A 14,205-nucleotide genomic window follows, 5' to 3' on the forward strand; every position below is an offset into this window, starting at 1 on the left:
TGGCGATTAGATTGACCTCCCGCGAATATACAGGAATATTTTTTTCTTGCGTGTGGTGTTCGTTTTACTTATTCAGAAAATAAAACTCACGATGTCAGATGCAGTTTTATCTGAACGACCCGATTTTTTAGTGTTGCAATAAACAATTTTATCGAAAGAAAGCGATACAAGTTTTACTTTTACTTCTTCACCGATTGTATATATATTGCACGATCGGTGTTCAAGGTCAGAGGAAGTGGCATTCAGACTTCCCATTTCAAAGTTCATCGATCAGACTAAAGATGTGTTTTAACTGACCAAAATTGGTCAAAACGTTAGACGTTTCGCCATTCTTAAGCCAGACGAGAGAATGTTGCGTCCCTCCCCGAAAATAAAAAAAATTTATAAGTTGTGGGGGAGGAGTTGCAGACTGGTCTTATGTATCGGAGGAGTCGCTTCTCCCCCCACTCCGGGATCGAATTTCCAATATCGGAGCTTCCATCAGTAGTTTAGCATCGGTAATTACTGGAAACAGTTGAGAGGGGCCCGGAATAGGGCCGGCACCAAACGTGGTACAACAGGTCCTTGTTACGCTGTTGGATTCTTGAAAATAAACAAAGGAAATTGGGAGGCGTGCGTTTTGTGGATTTTAAAGCTTACTTTTAGGTCCCAGAATTAAAAACTAACCTTTAATCGAAGGATTTTTAGAGTAATATCTAAGGAAAAATATTACCTATTGTTATTAGGTTCCAAAACACCTAAACGTAGGCCAAACGAAAATGTTTACTGGCGTAACCACACACATAAAGCGACCATATGGAAGTAATTATTGTTCATACCATCCCCATAATCGCACGTTAAAAACTCGAACTAACTCTTAGTTGCCCCCCAAATTTGAGTGTCAAGTCTCGAAACCCCCCCCACAAATTACACTTATTAAAACTCTCCCCCCTCCTAACGTGAACTCGTTTGACTCGAGCTCTCATTTTCTAGAATAAAAATCTTTTTCTCGATTTTATTGTCCTCGTTCTCTGCCCCCCTCCAACCCGGGACCGAAAATTATAGTTTTCTGCGTAAAACAAACCCGACCGACAGCTCTGGTGTCTTTGTCCTTTTGTCTTTCTTTTTGGCCTAATTTCTGGAGGTGCAGGTGAGAGAGAAGTACGGGTCGCGCGCGCCGTATCACCTGCTTTTCTCGCGCCATTGTGACGTAACACGCGGCTCGAACCGATGCGTTACGGTGGGCGAGAATAGCGAAAAGAAAAAACGCGCACGCACCCTACCGACGAGCGAAGCGACAAAGCCGCGACACGCGAGCGAAAACAGAACTAAGACAGGAAACGAAAATGAAAATAAAAAAAACAAAACTCACGTACTGAAACCAATTTTAATGTGTCCTCCGTCTTAAAACTCAATAAAAACTCTGGCATTTTATTGTTGTCTTTTTTTTACAATTCGATAAAAAGTATCATCATAAGCCGACTTCTCTTATAATTACAACTCTAGGCCTATGTCGAAATTAGCAAAACACAAAAAGAAATTTTAAAAAAACGAAGGATTATGCACAGCCTGAAGGCCAACTAAACCAAATTCTCACATGGATAATATTTATATATTTATATATAATATATATAATATTTATATATACAATTTACGTATATACATTAAAGATTAAGGTAGGAAAATCCCTCTTCGATAAACGAACGGGTGCACTAATATTTCGTTTTAGGTATTAGTAGTAGTTGTAGTAGTAGTGTGTACTTCCGACACGTACAGTTAAATTAAAACACTTTTCCTGAGACTAATTGCCGCACGTGACCTACATACATCTTAGAAAACAAAAATGAAAACGACAGAAGGCACGACCGATTGACAGATTTTTTTTTCCGGAGGAGAAAGAAAACATCCGAACCCGCGCGATGGGGGAAACGGAAACTAAGGGGAAAGTAAACACAAAATTTAAGGGGGAAAAAAGGAAAAATTCGGTAATGTTCCCCGTACACCAGCCAGAACACCTTGGTACACGCACACACTTGACGAAAAAGGTGGGTTTGTACGGTACGTGCCGCATCGGGGGGCCGTTGGCCGCGCGCGCGCGCGCCACGTACACACGCCACCAGGTGACGGCTACGTCGAGACCGTGATCGGGACTAGATGAATCAGGACTTTATACGCGCGCACACACACAAAAAACACAAAATAAAAAACAAAAAAATATATATACGAAGGATTTTTGCGCCGAGTCCCACACTACTGGAGCGACTGCCTGAGTTGGCGCAATCGTCGCTCCAAATCGGTCTTCCTCTTGGTCTCGCAGCGTAGAGTCCTTTCGAGGGCGTTGCCGGTGGAGGTCAACTGTCGGACGTAGGCGGTGGCTCGTGAGAGGATCAACACCTTGGGGGCCTTGCTGTTGTCGCGTAACTCCGGTACATTGTCGCGCAGGTGCTGGAAGGCAAAGCGTAAATCGTCCCTTCTCTTGCGCTCCATGTGATTGTGTTGGCTGCGCTTCTCCGTGTCCTCCGAATCCGAACTCGACCTGCTGCTACTGCTGCTGCTACTACTGCTGCTGCTGCTACTTCCTACGCAATCCACGCGACGCTTTGCGTCGAAGGCGTTGCGACGTCCGCACTGCTTGGAACGTATTGCGTCGGTCCCTCTATCCTCCTTGAAGCTCTTTGCCTGAACGGTAACCACGTCGATCTCGCTGTCTGCAATTAGTAAGAAACAGAAAAGCAAAAGATTAACTTATCACCTCCATGGCACGTCGCCTTTCCAGAGGCGGCGGCGGCAAGCGTGCGAAATGCCTCGGCCGTCGGTCACGTGACGTCTGTCAGCTCCGAGACGACGTCGGCCGTGAGTAACACCCCCCGGCGCGAGCTCCGATACGGCGGAAATGCCCGTCTCTCTCGCGCAGCCGACCGTGACGTCACCGACCCGCGGTTCTTACGTAAGCAATCGGAAATCCTTCGCTGTACCGAACTAATCCGTTGGACGAACGTCTCGGGAGCGGCCCAGACGCTTTCCAGGACAAGACACGAGGAGCCGACAGTCTAGACTGCAACAGCAGTCCACCGCTCGCGCGCCGGCCGATCGAAGGCCACCGACCCGAATTCGACGTCGCCAGATGGCGGCGCGTTGCTACACCTACATCACAGCCGTCGCGCGACAGCGACGGCGACGACGAAATCGCGCGAGACGGATTTAAAATGTCACGACGCGACGCTCCTCGCGTTAAGTCGTCACCGAGCGACACACTTTCCCGAAACTGGCGCAGACGCTACGTCGCGGAGGGGAAGGAAAACGCGGCGAAGCGCCGACCCACGCGATAGGGGAACGAAGACAAAAGAAAAAATAAAAACGAGTTCCGCATTCTATTTGCGTAGCGGGACAGACGAGCAAAAATGCCGACGGTTGGCGAACCCTTTTCCAAAGCACTTTCTAAAAATAATGGTAAAAGGTGTAAGTAGTGTAGCGGCACGGCGGGTGACGCTGCCTTTTCGCAGACGTCGGCCACGTCATCCGCTGACGCATGCTCCGACGGTCGATGGCTCCTCGTGCATTTAAATGGCCGTCTGCGGTCGGAGGACTCGGCAAGTTGCCAACGACGAGTGACGAAAGAAGAGCGCAGTCTGCCCGCGCTCGTCCTCTACTCTGAAAGTCGGGGTAGACGCCCTCCCCACCCAGCCGGCTACCGCTCCCGCCTTTTTTCGTAGTTTCCTCGTCCAACCGGGCGTGGCGCGCGCGCGAGAAAACTCGAAGAGCGGGGCGATTTTCCCGCATTCCGGAGCGTCCGGAACTCCAAACGGCGCTGCGACGCGTCGCGCTTGAGATTCCAGCTCAGAATTTTTAAACCCGAATAAAACTTATATACGGAATCTACGCACTCGCGTAAACGTGCTGGCAGCGTTCCTTTCCTTTCCTATCGCGCGACCGCAAGTTTCCTGTACGATGTCGCAAAGCTCCTTTCCCCGTCGGGTGCCTCGTCTCCCCCCCTACGATTACACCGAATTCGCATAATCGCCAACGATACGATTCCGCGTCCTAATCACGTGACCATCACGTGTGACAACCGGAAACGATCGGCACAGTAAAAACAAAATACAAAGGATGCCGGCCGACCGGCGCGGCGCGCGCCAAGAAAAGATCCTCACCTGAATCGGAAGGAGTGTCGCTGAGGATGACTACAGGAGAATTGCTACGTTGTTCTTCCCTCGATTGAGAGTAACAGTGATCGCTGAGAGGCGTGTAGTTGTCGGTCAAGTCCCCGTATTCGAAGGCGACGCCAGTCGGCGCGCCGATAACAAACGATGTCACAGAACGATCACAGACGGCCAAAGGATTGCAGTAGCCCTCGTCCGATACAGATTTGGTACGAGGGCGCGAAAGTTCCTCTGCTTACAGTCTTCCGTACACTGTCCCGACCACATGCAGTCGTGCTGCACTTCGCTCTTCAAACCCCACACTTCCCCCAGTTCCGGTCCGTCCGACACATCGTTGTGAGGAGAACGTGGAGGAGTCAGCAAGGGGGGTTTCCAAGACAAATCGGAATTTTCCATATCCTTCCACATGTCCTCGCCACCAGAAGAGCAAACGTAGGTGCCACAACACCCAATGACGTCATCTACGCCGTCCGATGGAAGCAAATATTCGCATTCCGGCATGACGCTGCCACAAAACACCCGCGAGGGCATGACGATTCCGATGTCTTCTCCACCTGCAACCAGAAAAAAATCAAGGACTAAATTCGCCACACAACCTGTAAAGGAAACGGGGGGAGGACCGATTTTTTATTCTCGGTGAAAGTATTTAGGGAATTCCTCACTCCATTCACCCGGCTACCGGTTTCCCGCGCTCGACTCCCGCGGTTTTCTAGTGTCTAACAAAACTTGCGGATGCCAATCCCGCGCTCCTCGTGCTACCATAGTAACCAAACACGGGAGTGGGGGACACCGTATCCCATTCACGTGCGCCGATATACCCCCACACCCCTCGAGACCTCGACAACACTATAAGCGATATATTTTCTCGCGTTACGCCCCCAGAATTAACGAAAACAACGCGAGATATGCCGGCGAGTTAATAGAAAAGGTATAAAAGGTCGAGTTTCCATGCAAAATGGCTCCGAACAGACACCCAGACAGACTTTAACTACGCCCACTATTGTTAAGTAACTCAACGTAGGAAAATTGCGCTCACCTGTTTAAGGTATTAACCGATTAAACATATAAGATACAGGAACCAAAAGAAGATAGACAAAGGAGTAAATTTCGTCACGAGTCATGCCACACGTTGTCTTTTCGTCTCTGCAATCCCACACCTTCCTCGACTTAGAGTAAAAGGTACACTCTCATACCGTACTCCTCCGCCCGCCGGGGAACGTGTCGCAGTGCGTAAAACTCGACGCCATTTCGAAACGACGCGTTATAATTGCACCCGCTCAAACTCATCCAAATAACGATTTAAACGCATTCCCGCACGAAATTAATAATTCCACGATATTATAACAGGTAAATTTTAAAATCGGCATCGGCACTATATCGTCTCTCGGTGTGTTACGAAAGTTGCGAGACGACGAATGGCGGGAAGCCGCCGTGGGCGTGGTTTAGGTCGTCTGAACCAATAGGAGAGCGTTCGAGCACGAGGTAGGATCACGTGCAATTTAAAATTTTTTTTTAAATTTATTTTTTTATTTTATTTTTTTTAATAATAATTCGGAAGTGATGACGATGTGTGGCGCTTTTACGCTACAGTTTGCCGGTTCTTAGAAGTAATGAATATGTATGGTGACTTCGCTACATTTTTCGAACGTTTGTAATATTTAATATTTAATGTTAATTAATAAACAAGAAATGTTAAAATAAATAAAATAAAAAGACATTTTTCGAAGAAAATTTTTTTTTATATAACTTTGTGAACTTCTTTCGTAATAAATTTATCACTAAATTTCCATGAATCGTAATTACTATTGACGTGTCGTTTCATTCATTAAAAATGAATGAAATTCTTCCGACTTATTTAAAAATTAAATTACATAAAAAAATGTAATTAGAAATATTTAAAATTGTTTATATAATTATTATTTATCGCTTTAAAAATATTCCAGAATATTGAAATGACTCAAGAATGTTTATAAAATTAAAGGATTAAACAAGCCTATTGAATTTTAGTATTTAGAATTTTGAGTAGGCCTATTAAATTTTAGCATTTTATTATTATTATTTTAGTGATATTATTAGATTTATAGATGTTCGTATAAGTCTTGTAACATTGTTAAGGTATTTTTTGCCTTATATTTAATATATGTGATCTACCTAACCGATGAGGACCATTTAACACCGGGGGCCGAAATGAGTTTTAGGTTGCAGATAAGGTAATAATGGTTTAAATTGTGTGCTAATCCTTTAAGAAAATTATTTGTAGAAAATATATTGTACTGTTTTCAGATTATTTCTGTGCCTTTTTAGATAGTTTTTGTTGATTTTTTGGAATCTTTAGTGGTTTATTACATTATTTTTAAGCTTTTTAAGATTATTTTTGCGTTTTTACTATTATTTTTTTAGATTATTTTCCAATTTTTAAATAATTTTAAGCTTGTTTTCGATCATTTTCATGATATTTTTGTATTTTTTTTTAAATACAATATTTCAAATTTTTTCATATAAATTGCTACGCTTTTATCAATAATAAGATTTTTTACTAAAATTCCAAAAAAAAATCTATAAAATTATTAACGAATATAATTAATTTCGAGGAATTCCTTTACAGATTTTCAGAATCCTTTTCTTTTCCTTAAAGACTGAAGATGAATCGACAAGAATTTAAACAGTAAACAAATTGTTTGCCCAAACAAAATTCATTGTTTGTCAAACAGCAGAATTCATCAAAAAAGTGTAATTTTAATTTAATCTTCTGTTAAAACCTCTAAAAAACCCACAAGATTCGTCTTAAAACCGTTCGAAATTCTTAATTTCTTTCATAAAATTAATTTAAAAAATAAATATTAAATATGATTAAGCGATTTTTTTATGATCTTCCAAAAAACTCAAGTGAAAAATAATGAATAATGGAGAATTCTTAGAATACTTTATGACTAAGTAACTTTTACTTTTTCTTTGATCTATAAATATATTTCTAATTTTTAAATGAATGTTTCCATTATAAGTGATAAAATTAAATAGGATTTTAAGTGCCAAATGGTCATCTAAAAAATTAATTCGAACATCCGCTACGGTATCTTTTATAGAGGAAAAAATATGTTGGACTTTATTTAGATAAAAAGCAAAGTTCTAAAAATAATTGTTTAACAAATTAACAATATGTTAAATGTACTGACGATCTAAAAACGTCTTTTGTGATATAGTTAATTTTATTCTGAGACCATTAAATGAATTCTTATACGGCATTTTTAAAAATATTTCGATGATTTTTGAATTTTTTAGGAAGAGACTAGCAAATCTTATGTGTTTTTTTTTTAAATAATTTTTGGTCGACAATAGCAATTTTTATGTATTTTTTGAAAGATAATAGCCAATTTTATATAAATGAATATTTTATGGGCATTTTTTGGATGTTTTAATTTATTTTTTTGAATAAAAAAATAATAGAATTTTACACGTCTTTGGGAGATATTTTTAGTTGATTTTTTAGAAAGCGAATAACAGAATTTTACACATTGTGATTTTTTTTAAAGAAACTAATAGAATTTTACATATTTTATTAGACGTTTTAAAATGAATTTTGAAAACCGAATATCTTTTTGAATGTTTTTATTATTCAAAATCTCGAACTTCACACTTCCTCAGCTCGCTATTGATTGAATGTTACGGTTAAAGATGCAAATGAATTTGAATTTAACCCAAAGATTTTATTTATTTAACGGATTTCTTCTAAAAAGTAAAGTACGATTTAATTTAAATTTAAAAACTAACGAATTAAATAAAAACGAAAATCTCTTCAGATTGAACTCTTTGTGCCTTTGGATTCCAAGAAAACCTGATCTGTAATGAACCAACGTATGATCTTATTGAACTTTGCATGTATTGGGGTCATCCCCAATTCAAACAAAAGGTCATTTCTAGGAATGGTCAAATACCAACTCCTAATTAGTCTTCCTGTAATTCTAACTACCACCGCTTTTAAAACTTGTAAAAACATTGTTTCCTGCCCTATTGGTGAGTAGAAACATGTATAAAAAGGTGTTTTGAATGAATTAAATTGATTAGAAACTTATTTCATTATGATTGACAAGGTCATCTGTTTGGTTTTACTTTAGTCAGATAAGCACAGATGGTCTTAGTTTAAAGATATGGTAAAAGTCCCTCAAGGGGTATTCAGATAAGAGATATGAGTAAGAGATTAACAAAATAGCTACAAATACAATAGAAACTAAATGAGGATGAATTGATGAATCATAATTACTTCCCTTCTCTTATAAAAATAAAACTTTATTATCAAAAACATCTAAAAATTCAAAACATCTAGAAATTAAGCCTGATTGGATTGTAGTCCTTACTTTTGTCTTCGAAGAAATCAAATTTTATTATGAAAACATCAAAAAATTTAATAGAACTAAGCCTGGTTGAATTTCTTTACCTTTTTTCATAAAAAAAATTCAATTTTTTAGAATATTAGCTGTAAAATGAGCAATTTTATTAACATGCAAATTATTTTGGTATCAATTTGATGCTGAAGACATACTTTAACCTCTAATAAAAGGTGTATAGTGGTCTCTATGCCATTTCATTCTTTATTCTTTTATGTGGCAGTTTATGATGGGTGTCATTTAAAGATATGTATAAAAAGGGAACAGGACAAGTGAAGTAATGAATGATAAAACGTAAATTAATATTAAAGTAGAATGAGATTTGAGAATGGATGACTTTAAATTTGTCAGTCGAACAGCTGCCTCACCACAAACACCTGTTGATTTTCAAAAATCGAAGGCCTCTCGTGTTCTCTCCCTCTTTGTAACCCCGCGGCTCTGGTAAAGAAGGGTGACAGCATAACTAGTATGCTCTTTATAGTTAAGTATATATATATTTATATACCAAATTAAGCTCTTAAGTAGAGATCTACACAATCAGAACAGTTGTAATGACTTCATAAAATGTCAAGAAAATTATTAAAGTTTATGACGTTTGACTCCTATTATATGCATTTATACCTAAAATATCCGTTAGAGTCCAAAAAGTTTAAATTTAAACGATAATTAGTTCAAAAATCAACAATTTTTTTAAAATGTTTTAACGGGTAACGTTTTCAAGTTATCAATTTCTTTGATACGAAATTCCATTGGTTTTCACAATTCTAGAAACTCGATGCTGTAAAATCTAATTAAAATTGAGTTGAAGAGGAGATTCACCTTATTTATAACCGTATTTCATACATACGGTTATTATAAATTAGTTAGCCTGAAGGCTCTTAATTCCGGAAGAGAGTCTCATTATTTCAATTAGCTGTAACATAGTGATGAGGACACGCAACTCTTTCCTTCCATTTATGTCAAGAATATCTGTAGTATCATGTAAAAAATTACCCTAATTATAACATAACTTTTTATACATTTCGTAATATGATGCGCCTTATAGACTTTAGACCTAAATCTATCTTTAAAGTTACCTAAAATATGGTTATAAACGTTAAAAAATACAGCATACAGTAAATGTTTTCATACAAAAAACATTACAAAATGGCTAATATGTTTACACACATTTTAAAATTTATAATTCCAAGAAATTTAAAATAATAATTCTTCGATGTAACACATTAATTAGTTAAGTCCCTTTGTCTCCTCCCAAAAGTCAAGGTTGAGGGAGATTGCTCCACATCCCTCCGCCACTCAGTAAATAACAAACAGGTTAATGGAAGGTCTGTAGAATTTTAAAAAATCTATAAATTCTAAAAAATTTAAAGCAATTTTTCAGTAAATCAATCACAATCTTAAGACGAAAGTATTCAAAATATCTGAAATATTACTGTTAAAAAGTCAGGAGCGAATTAAAGAATGGACATATCTGGCCACAGCGGGGGGCTTCGCCTCCTTAGGAGTCTTATTTCATTACCCATTACTGAACTAATATTATTGTTCTATGTTTGTATGTGATAATTCCTCTAAGAAAATTCTGCCGGATGCTTCAGAAATTTTTAAAACTGTACTGGCTAAGGTAAAAAATAAAGAACAAGTAAATCGGGGACTTCAGACATCTAAAAATCCATAAATTCTAAAACATTTACATTTCTACAGCAATTTTTGAGTGTAAAAACGTTAAACATCGTGTTCTTGGATGTAAAATTGAAGCTAGAAGAGGTATAGAACATCTGAAAAGACAGGGTTAAGATTCTTCTTCACTCTGTATTATACAGTAAATAATAAACTGATTAAAAGGAGGACTTTATCATCTAAAAAAATTCCATAAATTTTTAAATAGCCTACGTTTTTAAGGTAATGTTTGAGTGAAAAAAACGTTAAATATATTGTTAAAAGTAGAATTAAGCTGAATTATAAAACATCTAGAAGAACGATGTTTAAAGTCACTCTACTCCCACTTTACCATACAGAAAATAACAAGCATATTAGTAGAAAGACTCTACATCTAATAGATTCTAAAACAAAATTAAATTAAAAACTGTTTTATGTGTTTAAAAATAAAGTTAAACGTCTCAACTTTCAAGTGTATAACTGAAACTGAAAGAGTTGCAATGTTTAATCTATCTTTTCAGCTTCAGTTTTACACTTGAAAGTAGTGACGTTTATCAAAATTTTTTAGAATTTATGAAGTTTGTTAGGCGATAGAAACCTTATATTATTCGCCGTACAATGGAGGTTGTTGCAAATAATATTATGATACATCTCCTCTCCACACAACGAATAATAAATAGGTTAACAGAAGGCTTCCATTATCTAAAAAAAAAAAAATTAATTTTTAAAGCAATTTTTGATTTTATAAACGTTAAATTAACATTAAAAATCAGCGAGTAAGCCTTGTATAAATTCTATAAGATTTTAACGATTATTACAGACAGACATACAGATAATTAGGCCTACAAATTAAGTTTAATACATTCTAAAAAAATGGCTACTTACATCTTGTTCTATTGGCAAGTGTTTAGAAGAGCAAACATCTGTCACTCAAAAAAAAAAAAAAACAACTCCGTTGGTAGGTTTTTTATTTCTACTTTCACTTGTCAATTGTCACAACGGATTTTTTAAAAATAAAATTCAAATTTTTCTAACAAAATTATTTAATTAAATGATTTTTAGATGAATTTTATGTATTTATGCGCTTAAACTATAGAAATTATACTAAAATTTGATGAATTTTTCAGTTCTTTTGTAGAAATTAGATGATAAAATACTCCAATAATACTAATTAAATGTCTTTTTGGATAATTTTGCACGAATTTTTTATCATTTTTTTGAAAAAAAATTGGAAATTTGCTTTCTAAAAACACAACTTTTAGATTAATAAACCTTATAATTAAAATATTTTTAGATTTATTTAGTTATATGATTAGGCCTATATTTACAAATTAATAGTAAAAATACTTGACTTTTTTAAAAACTTTTTCTGCTTTAAACGATGGTTCTGAATGAAAAAAAATAAAGCGATTTCATATAAAAAGTTCTTTTTATATTAAGAAATTAATTAAATTTTATTAAAAATTTACTATTTTAGTAAGTAAATATAAGTTACACTATGCGTTGCTTCAAACAATTCATCTGAGAAATGGAAACTTTTTGAATTATTTATTTAGAAATGACATGAAATACAGTAAATTAATTATTTAGGATTTAAAGGTTTATTAAAAGCACAACTTTTAAAGAATATACACATCATATACTACATTAACTCGAGCGAAACTGTGTATATTAGCACCTCTAAAAGTTAAGTAAGTTGGATTAGCGGTCTTCAACACCGTTTCAGACTAAAAAATCTTAAAAGTCAATATTTTAGTTATAAAAGTGTTTTAAAGTATTAAATATTTTTAAAAACTAGATTAATACATCCTTTTTTAGGTAAAATTAAAGAAAATTTGGCTTCTAAATCACTCGTTCGGCTCTAATTTCAAAAAATACTACTTGTGTATGTCCACAAGTAGTAATTTTTGAACTTACTCCCTTAACTATGATAATTTTTTTTTTTTTTCATTTTCTCAGCTCCTCGTCAATCTATATAATTAAAAACATTGATTTAGTATTGTCTATAACGCAAAAATTTGCTGTAAAATCGATCCCAAAATATGTATCGTAGGTCTATAATCGTCTAGTTTGTCTCTTAAATCTTGATTTTTCTAAAAAAAAAAAAAAAAAAAAAAAATAGTCCTTAGAATACCTTATAAATTGAAAATTTGCTTTTAAATCGATTAAAAAAAATAAGCTATTTGGTCTTTGCTGGAGCCAAATTTTAGTAATTCAAGCTTCTTTACACGCTTAAAAAACGCATTATAGACTCATTACAAAGTTAGTAACAATATAGAAAATAGCTTAAGATTCAGAAAATCTAATACTTTGTATTATCAATATATAGTGATAAGTATAATTATATATAGTGGGTTTACTAACGTAGAACTTATATAGCATCTGTAAACTCACACAATAATTAGTATAGTCGTTTAAAAGAATCCGTTTGACTATAAATAATAACTGGTATACTATTTATTCTATAGTATCTTTATACAGTTTACTAGTACGCTGTACTACATTGCTATACTACTATACTGCATCTATATAATGCTATTTAGTAACTTACTACGTAATTATTAATAGTACTAGTTATCTTTGTGGATAGTGTGACAGACAGAACAGTGATTACTAGTGTAAATAACCTATACATGTACAGGTTATGTAATAAGTTATATTATACATGTAATTATTACTACTGAACATCTATAAATTCATGTAATAATTAATACAATGGTGTAGAGTAATATACTACTACTTGTAATATTTACAACTTACATATTACGAGGGGGGTAGTACTTTAGTCACTACTTTACAATAGTTTACTATGTTCTGTGTATCAGTACACCACGCTATCAACATACTGGTACTGTACATAGTGGTATAGTGTATTTAAATACATTTGGAAAGTAAAATATGATAAATTTGATTTCACACATAAAAACTAATTCATTGCAGAAAAAATGAAACTTAATTGTTAAACGAATTATCTTGCACAATGCTAATTCACAATGATAAGCACTTTCCATTCAAATCGATAACCATATTTATCCAATTCTTATTGATTTGATAATGATTACTCTGTTTACTCATTCTATTGTGTGGTGTTTTAATACACGTGAACTTAAACATTACTGTCTTTTTACAGCTTCATAAGTAACTTTCTTTTTTTATACACAGGATTGAAATTCACTGTTTTATCCTACAAATTAGCTGATTTTTGGAGGCTGCTTACAGGAAAATAAGGCACATTTTTGAATAAATAAGCATCCGTTATTATATTATTGCATTATTTGAATGAATTCATCTAAAAATTTCTTCTAAACAGGTTTAAAAAAACAATACAAAACCTTATTTCCTTCATGCATGGTTACAGATTATGAACTTTATGCAGATAGATGCCATCTATAATGGATTTTTTTAGAAAATTTATGTAACTATATGCTTGATATTTTTCCACTGGCTCACTTGATAATCATCCAGACATTTTATCTCCATATAATAATTAATTTCTGATGGAAAATTGTGACATCTAATCTGGATCTCTCATATTTACTAGAATATGTAGTAATATCCAGTTGATTGTATTTATTACAGCAGTACTAGAACATGTTGAATGTAACACAATGCTGCAGTAGATGCTGTAGTAACAGTATAATATTGGGAAATTAACATTATAGAAACAATAATAGATACAATAGTATATTCGGTAACAGATAAAAACCTTCCCAGACTCCCAGGTACAGAAGATTGGGGCCTTTCGCATAATTTTACATTATAAACTAATTATGGTTTTATTTTTCTGATTTGGGAGCCCCTTGGTCTTGCCTCACAAGTCTAGTGGGCAATCCGGCACAGAATATAAGTTTACTATGTAGTGTTCTGTATATTGGAAAATCTATTTAAAGAGCATTTATGTAGCTACATGTAAACCAAGGTAATACTTGTTTAAATATTAATAACCTATATAGAATATTGTAACCTGTAATCTATAACTGTGCAGTAAAGTTCAAAGTTACCTAATACCTATAGATGTTACGTGACTT

At 35.4% G+C, this 14,205-nt stretch overlaps 1 protein-coding gene across 1 annotated transcript; it reads right to left on the bottom strand.

Moving 5' to 3' along the window:
- Nucleotides 1-1,347: 1,347 nt before the first annotated feature.
- On the bottom strand, nt 1,348-5,465 carry LOC136970138 (myc protein-like). Its single transcript, XM_067264531.1, is given in 4 exon segments — nt 1,348-2,687; nt 4,131-4,332; nt 4,335-4,693; nt 5,176-5,465. Coding segments are annotated over 3 exon segments (966 nt in total). The 5' UTR covers nt 4,641-4,693; nt 5,176-5,465; the 3' UTR covers nt 1,348-2,229.
- Between the last annotated feature and the right edge of the window lie 8,740 nt (nt 5,466-14,205).

The sequence above is a fragment of the Centruroides vittatus genome, unplaced genomic scaffold (assembly GCF_030686945.1).
Source record: "Centruroides vittatus isolate TY-2023 unplaced genomic scaffold, ASM3068694v2 contig_19, whole genome shotgun sequence".
NCBI lineage: Eukaryota > Metazoa > Arthropoda > Arachnida > Scorpiones > Buthidae > Centruroides > Centruroides vittatus.